This window comes from Bison bison, unplaced genomic scaffold, assembly GCF_000754665.1.
Source record: "Bison bison bison isolate TAMUID 2011002044 unplaced genomic scaffold, Bison_UMD1.0 scf7180017863988, whole genome shotgun sequence".
Lineage (NCBI taxonomy): Eukaryota > Metazoa > Chordata > Mammalia > Artiodactyla > Bovidae > Bison > Bison bison.
Genome location: NW_011494560.1, coordinates 43,851 through 50,848, shown reverse-complemented (window position 1 = coordinate 50,848; position 6,998 = coordinate 43,851). Strand labels below are relative to the sequence as shown.

At 50.3% G+C, this 6,998-nt stretch overlaps 1 protein-coding gene across 1 annotated transcript in view; it reads left to right on the top strand.

The window, feature by feature from the left end:
- Window positions 1-5,397, top strand: part of CLCN1 (chloride channel, voltage-sensitive 1) — a 36,730-nt gene extending 31,333 nt beyond the window's left edge. Inside the window, 4 exon segments of the mRNA XM_010834009.1 lie at window positions 65-165; window positions 4,066-4,170; window positions 4,268-4,354; window positions 4,869-5,397. Of these exon segments, the coding sequence (XP_010832311.1) occupies window positions 65-165; window positions 4,066-4,170; window positions 4,268-4,354; window positions 4,869-5,240 (665 nt within the window). The 3' untranslated portion in view covers window positions 5,241-5,397.
- The last annotated feature ends 1,601 nt before the right edge of the window (window positions 5,398-6,998 follow it).

Below are 6,998 nucleotides of genomic sequence, written 5' to 3'. Positions count from 1 at the left end.
AAGCTTCATCATATGGAAGGGGTGATGGGATTGAAAGAGGCATCTGTGGCTTGGCCAGGGAGAGGCGGTTATGGTTCTATGAGGAAGGAAAGGGAAGGAACTTGGACTTATGTCTTTCTTCTCTAGGATTCAACGGATTTAGTGGATAACATGTCTCCTGAAGAGGTAAGTAAAGGAAACAGGAAGCTGGGGTGAATCATTTTTCTGTTTTGTTTGGTTTTGCTGGCTATGCTGTGTGTCATGCAGAAATCTTAGTTCCTTGACCAGGGATAGAACTCATGCCACCTGCATTGGAAGCATGGGGTCTTAACCACTGGATCACCAGGGAATTCCTTGTCTTGTTAAGTGAAGATATTGCTCTTTTTTTTTTTTCATTGTGTTGTTGTAAGAATAAGATGTGAAGCTAGGCAGAAGAACACTTTGAGAGGTTGTTAGTGAGGTCTGACTATGGAGTGGTGCTGGGCACATTGCTTGGAGGTGGGGAAACATGGCAGTGTCCTCATGGGGACCAGTGTCATTTCAGGAGAAGGAAGTTTTGACCTCTGTGTTTAGATGGGCCAATGGTGATAGGATGAGCCCTAGAGCTTTGAGACGTTAGGGGTGCTCTGGACCAGGCAGACGCTATGTGGGAAGGATGACACTTACCTGCAGGAAAATGGCACGGGGCAGCCAACTCTTATACAAATGGAGGTGGAAGAACAGCATCCAAACTAAAATGGGGAAATCAGTGCCTGGTGAAGTTACTATGCTAGGTTGATCTGGGCCCTGAGACAGTGGACAATGGGAAGATTCCAGGAAGCGAGACTGGGAAGAACCACAGACTGAGGGCAAATTCCGACAGTGGTGCCTCCTTGGGACAAATGCCTATTTCCGCAAAGAGGTGGCTGTTGAGTCCATGAGAGAGAAAATCAAGCACTTGGGTGGAGCAGGTTGTGCTGAGTGACCAGAACATGGCACACGGAACAGATTGGAAACACATGGCTGAGCTGTACAGATCAGAACTACCCTGGGGTGTGGAGAGACACCAATAAAATCCATTAGCAACCATTCCATTTAGTAAAAGAGAAGGCAAGCTTGCTGCAAAGGCTGAAAGGTAGAGCTTTAAAAGTATGTGGCTGAAATATCAGAGTTTTTAGCCTTCACAACTATATAAGCCAGTTCCCTAATTCCTATTCAACCATCCATCCCTCTCTCTCTCTGAAATTTGACGTTGCCAATGGTTGAACATTTCGAATGTACTAAAAGCCACTTAATTGTACACTTAAAATGGTTCAAATGGTAATTTCCATGGGAAATTTATCTCAATATTAAAATATAAAATTAGATATGCAAAATGAGCAAACAACAAAAAGTATGTAGCTGATAAAATACCATAATGTATATTATCTTCAAAGAAATATCTACTGGATGTCCAGAATATATGCATCCATGCGTGTGTCTAACTCTTTGGAACTCTATGGACTGTAGCCCACCAGGCTCCTCTCTCCATGGGATTTTCAAGGGAAGAATGCCGGAGTGGATTGCCATTTCTTCCTCCAGGGGATCTTCCCGACCCAGGGATCAACCTGACTCTCCTGAATCTCCTGCATTCTTTACCACTGAACCACCTGGAAAATCCCATCCAGAATATATATGTGCTAAAAATTAAAAGTACTCAAGATTGGAGGAGAGGGTGGTTAGTGACAGGAAAGAAAGGCAGGTCTTCCCCTTCTCCCCTTTGTACCCCTCAAGACACACAACATATCTGGATAAATGACCTGAAAAATCAAATGGATAATCACAGATGAAAAAAATTGAACTATTCCTTCTACCCACAAGCAGGAATCAGATGGGTCTTAACTACAATGAAGGAGTGCTTTACTAGGCTGCTGAAACCAATAATACTTTTTTTTTTTTTAATGCACCAAAGAAAGCCACCTAGTCGATCAGTGAGGTTATTTAATAACCACAGGAAATAAAGTGTAACTAGGGATAAAAAGAAGATAGATGATACATTTTTAGCTGATATCTGTCTCAGGGAAGACTTTAAGCAGCTCTCAACTCCCATGAGACCCACCATGACTCTTTCGAAGGATAAGATACAATAGGAGTCAAACTTCAGGATATTTTGAATGTATTTTCAGGCTGGATACAGATGACACCCTTGACAATATCAAGATGACACCTTTGGGAATAGTCAAAGAATTCAATTCTAGGTCACCAGAAGTCTTTGCTATGACTTGTCTAATTCCGCCGCTCTGTTAGGAATACACACCCATTAGAGCCCCGGTTTGTAACTGATGCTGAGCTTTTTAAAGTCGTGGAATCACATCAAACCTAGAGCAGATGAAAACTGGGGTTCCTGGGACATGATGGGCAGTCAAGGTCAGATGCCCACCTCTGTGTAATCTTAAGCATTTAAGGACAAACACTTAGGCACTCTGTTCCTCTGTTTTTCCTCATCTGTAAAATAGAGATAACCATAGGGCAGAGGACTCAAGGAGTGAAGCAATTAGCATAATGCTTGGCACAGAGAAGTGCTTGGTGCGTGTGCACAGGAAATGGTTCTGCTACTGTTGTTCCCTGAGGACAGGGAAAATGGAACCAGGGAGGCCAGGAATGATCAGAGCACACTGCAGGATGGCAGCACCAACCAAACCAGTATTGGCAAGGGTCTCGCTCCCTGTCATATAAGTAAACCTTGTCTGCAACATACCTGCTAAGGGTCTTTTCCAATGAGTCAGTTCTTTGCATCCAGTGGCGAAAGTATTGGAGCTTCAGCTTCAGCATCAGTCCTTCCAGGGAATATTCAGGGTTGATTTCTTTTAGGATTGACTGGTTTGATCTCTTTTTTGTCCAAGGGACTCCTGAAAGTTTTCTCTAGCACATTAGGAGGGGACTGAGAGAGGTTACAGAAAATTTAAAATTTGTTTATGAGACCCACAGTGATACTGGATTATTTGGAACCTTGGGGATTTGGGCGTGCAAATCTAAAATCCAAAGCTCAGTTGGACTTTTGCCTTATTGCTTTGGTCACAGACAAAGCAATACAATGTAGAACAAACCAACCAAACACACACACAAAAGCAGCTTGTTTGAGTCAACAAAGTGCCATGTGACCCAGAACAGCTCTTTAAATCCAATAAAGTTTTGCCAAGATCTGATTCGTAAAAGGTCAGCCTGCAGGTTTATTAATGACACACAACGATGGATGCTTCACAGCACTCTGGAGGAGTTCAGTCCAGAGCTAAGGCAAGTCTAAGATGGAGCAAGACCCTCGCTGGTTCTCTCAGAGTTTGCTCAGGCTCATGTCCATTGAGTCAGTGATGCCATCCAACCATCTCATCCTCTGTCGCCCCCTTCTCCTCCTGCCTTCTATCTTTCCCAGCATCAGAGTCTTTTCCAAGGAGCTGGCTCTTTGCATCAGGTAGCCAAAACATTGGAGCTTCAGCATCAGTCCTTTCAGTGAATATTCAGGGTTGATTTCCTTTAAGACTGACTGGTTTGATCTCCTTGTAGTGCAGTGGACTCTCAAGAGCCTTCTCCAGCACCACAGTTCAAAAGCATCAGTTATTTGGTGCTCAGCCTTCTCTATGGTCTAGCTCTCACAGCTGTAGGTGACTACTGGAAAAACCATAGCTTTGACTAGATGGACTTTGTTGACAAAGGGATGTCCCTGCTTTTTGATATGCTGTTTAGGTTTGTCATACTTTTTCTTGTAAGGAGTAAGTGTCTTTTAATGTCATGGCTGCAGCCACCGTCCTCAGTGATTTTGGAGCCCAAGAAAATTACAGGAGTAGTAGAAAACAAGACTGGAAAGATGGATGGGGAATAACAAGCGTTTGGGGCACCAGGAAGAAGGGGGCGTGTTTTGAGCACCTGAAGCTGAAGGTTGATTTGGGGCTGGAGGAGGGAGGAGAATTTATTGGGGCAAAGGGAGGTGGGCCAGCGACCTGGAGGAGCTGTGATTGATAGTTTCACAGCCTATTTCAGGATTCTGGGCCAGGGATTGGAGGGCAGTTTGGGATCAAGGATCTGGGGTTTAAGGGGGCTCCAATATTGGGTGACGGCTCTCCTCTCTGGCAGATTGAGGCCTGGGAGCAGGAGCAGCTGGGCCAGCCTGTCTGTTTTGACTCTTGCTGTATTGACCAGTCCCCCTTCCAGCTGGTGGAGCAGACAACTCTGCACAAGGCAAGTCCTTGCCCAACGCCCACCCAGCGGGGCTTCCGGGAGGACGGGAAGGGGTGGGGCCACCATGCTGACCTTACCTAGCACTCTGTCCTCGTAGACCCACACCCTCTTCTCCCTCCTGGGCCTCCACCTTGCTTACGTGACCAGCATGGGGAAGCTGAGGGGTGTGCTGGCCCTGGAGGAGGTAAGAGCGACGTGTCTCCCCGTTGGAGTAGCAGTGGGAGGAAGGGTGAGGTGGGGAGGGGCTGGTTCTAACATCCAGGAGGTGGTCCGGATTTCCCACCTGTTTCTCACGCAGATACTGGAGGGGGTAGGGGGTGGCAGCCCCCCTATATTCTCAGGATGGCATGGGCTTGGAATGGGGGCACAGGGCCTGAGTCAGGGTCTCATGGGTGTGCCACGGTGGAGGGGCGTGAAAGAGCGGGCAGATGGGACGTGGCTGAAGGCGGCCTGGGGGTTGGGGACCGGGCGAAAGAGATCCTGGGTCAGGGCTCTTGAGATTTCACTGCTCTGCAGGTGAGGCTTTTTGTCCATTATGCCCCCGTTTTCCTTTTTCTGTCTTCTCCCTTCGATTCACCCCTGCCTCGCTATACCTTTCCCATTGCTTTTCCTTTGATTGTCCATTTCTCCACTGCTCCTGTCTTGTCTTCTTTCCTTCCCCGTGTCCTACCCTCTCTCCCCTTCCCTGTGCTCCCCAGCTGCAGAAGGCCATTGAGGGACACACCAAGTCTGGGGTGCAGCTCCGCCCCCCTCTTGCCAGCTTCCGGAGTACAACTTCCACTCGGAAGAACACTGGGGTCCTGCTCCCTCCTGCAGAGGGCTGGAGCCTGCCTGAGGATGGAGCTGGGGCCACTGGGGCAGGGGACGTGACCCCTGCCTCCCCAGAGACCCCCGTGCCATCCCCCTTCCCGGAGCGCCCCCTCTCCGGGGCTCCGGCCAAGGCAGAGAGCGAGCTGGAGGAGCTGGAGCTGGTGGAGGGGCCAGGGCCCGAGGAGGAGCTGGCCGACATCCTGCAGGGCCCCAGTCTGCGCTCCACGGACGAGGAGGATGGGGACGAACTGATTCTTTGACCTGCACTTCCTCACGAAGACTGTCCAGGAACCCAGGACAGTGCACACAGGGTGCACGTGTGGGAAAGTGTGCTTCCTAAAGCTGGTGGGCATCACATCAATACATGGCCTCTCCTGGGAGTTTTTAAAAATGTGATCCTTGGAGGAAGAACTGGAATTTGGGCAGGGGGTAGCCTTGGTCAGTCATTTGGGCCTTGCCCTCCCAACCCCAGATAGGCAGTGGATCTGTGTGAAGGGCCCCTGATATTCCATGGGCTTCCTGAGTTTGCCCGTGTGTGGGTGGGGAATACCTGCCTCTCCCGTGCATCCCCCACAACCCACCCTCCCCCGCCCCCAGTGTTCTTGTCCCAGTGCCTTCCCGGCCTTGCCCATCCTCCCATCAGTTCCCCAGGGGGTGGGTTAAGGGAGACCCAGGATGACTGTGGTCCTGCCTGTGGCATGCTGGAGGAGGAGATGGGACCACCTCATGGCCTCGTGGACTGATGGCCCTTGAATGTACTGGCAAACCATCCACAGCGCCTTCTCTCAGAGCCCTCCACCCTGTCCTCCACTTGCCCGAAGCCACTCCCTGAAATTTGCCTCCAGACTCTATTCTGGCTCCTACTAGAAAGTGACGTTGCTCAGTTGTGTCTGACTCTTTGTAACCCCATGGACTGTAGCCCTACCAGGCTCCTCTGTCCATGGAATTTTCCAGGTGAGAGTACTGGAGTGGGTTGCCATTTCCTTCTCCAGGGGATCTTCCCAACCCAGGGATCGAACCTGGGTCTCCCACACTGCAGGCAGATGCTTTACCATCTGAGCTCCCAGGGTCTGGCCTCAATTTCTCGGGCGGGAAAAGGCCATTCCTACTTCCCTCTCCGTCCTCCATTTAGGCAGTGAGACATGCATACAGAGCCTATTGGGGGAAGAGCCTAGAAGAGGGACGGTCACGGGAAGGCTCTGTGTATGGCTCAACAGTCACGCGGCCCTGATGGATTTATTTTACTCCCTCTGGCATCTCGAATTACAGCTTCCTCACCCTCCGGTTTCCAGGTCACTCCCTCTCCCACTGTCCTCCTTGATCTGTCCTGCCCGAGGGTCAGCTCTGTTCTTGAGCTGATCTAGCCGGGGCTTCTCCTGCCCAGACCCAAGGCTCAGGGCAGCTGGGCCACTGGTTCACCCCCACGCTTCTTCGGGGCTGGTCCTTTGTATTCCTCTCCTAGAGGTTCAGTGTTGAAATGGCCCAGCTCTTTGATGCCTCCGGCACTTGGGAAGTCAGAGACCCTTATCCTCCCCAAGCCAGTGACAGGGAGCCTGCCATTACCCTGCCTTCTCTGCAAGTGGTCCCAGGTGCTCTTGAATCCACCCCCAAGGCTTTCGTTGCTCCCTTCTTTTCAGTTCAGTTCAGCTGCTCAGTCGCGTCAGACTCTGCGACCCCATGGACTGCATGCAGCATGCCAGGCTTCCCTGTCCATCACCAACTCCCGGAGCCTACCGTTATGCCTCCTTTAATTCTTTAGTTGTGCCCATCCCTGGCATCCTCCTCCTTCCCGCCCCATGCCCAGCCTCCACCGCCCCCCAAATAAGACACTCATAGCCGAAGGTGCCACCACAGTGTTTAGTGCCATTGAACACAGCCTGGAACCATCTCCAGCAGGACACCCCTTCCGCCTCCCCAGGGCCGAGAGAGAGAGGCTGCAGCTGGGGAGGGGTCTAGCCGTGGGCCCTGGAGCCCCTGCTCCTGTGTGTATAATCTATAGTATTTATATATATATTTAT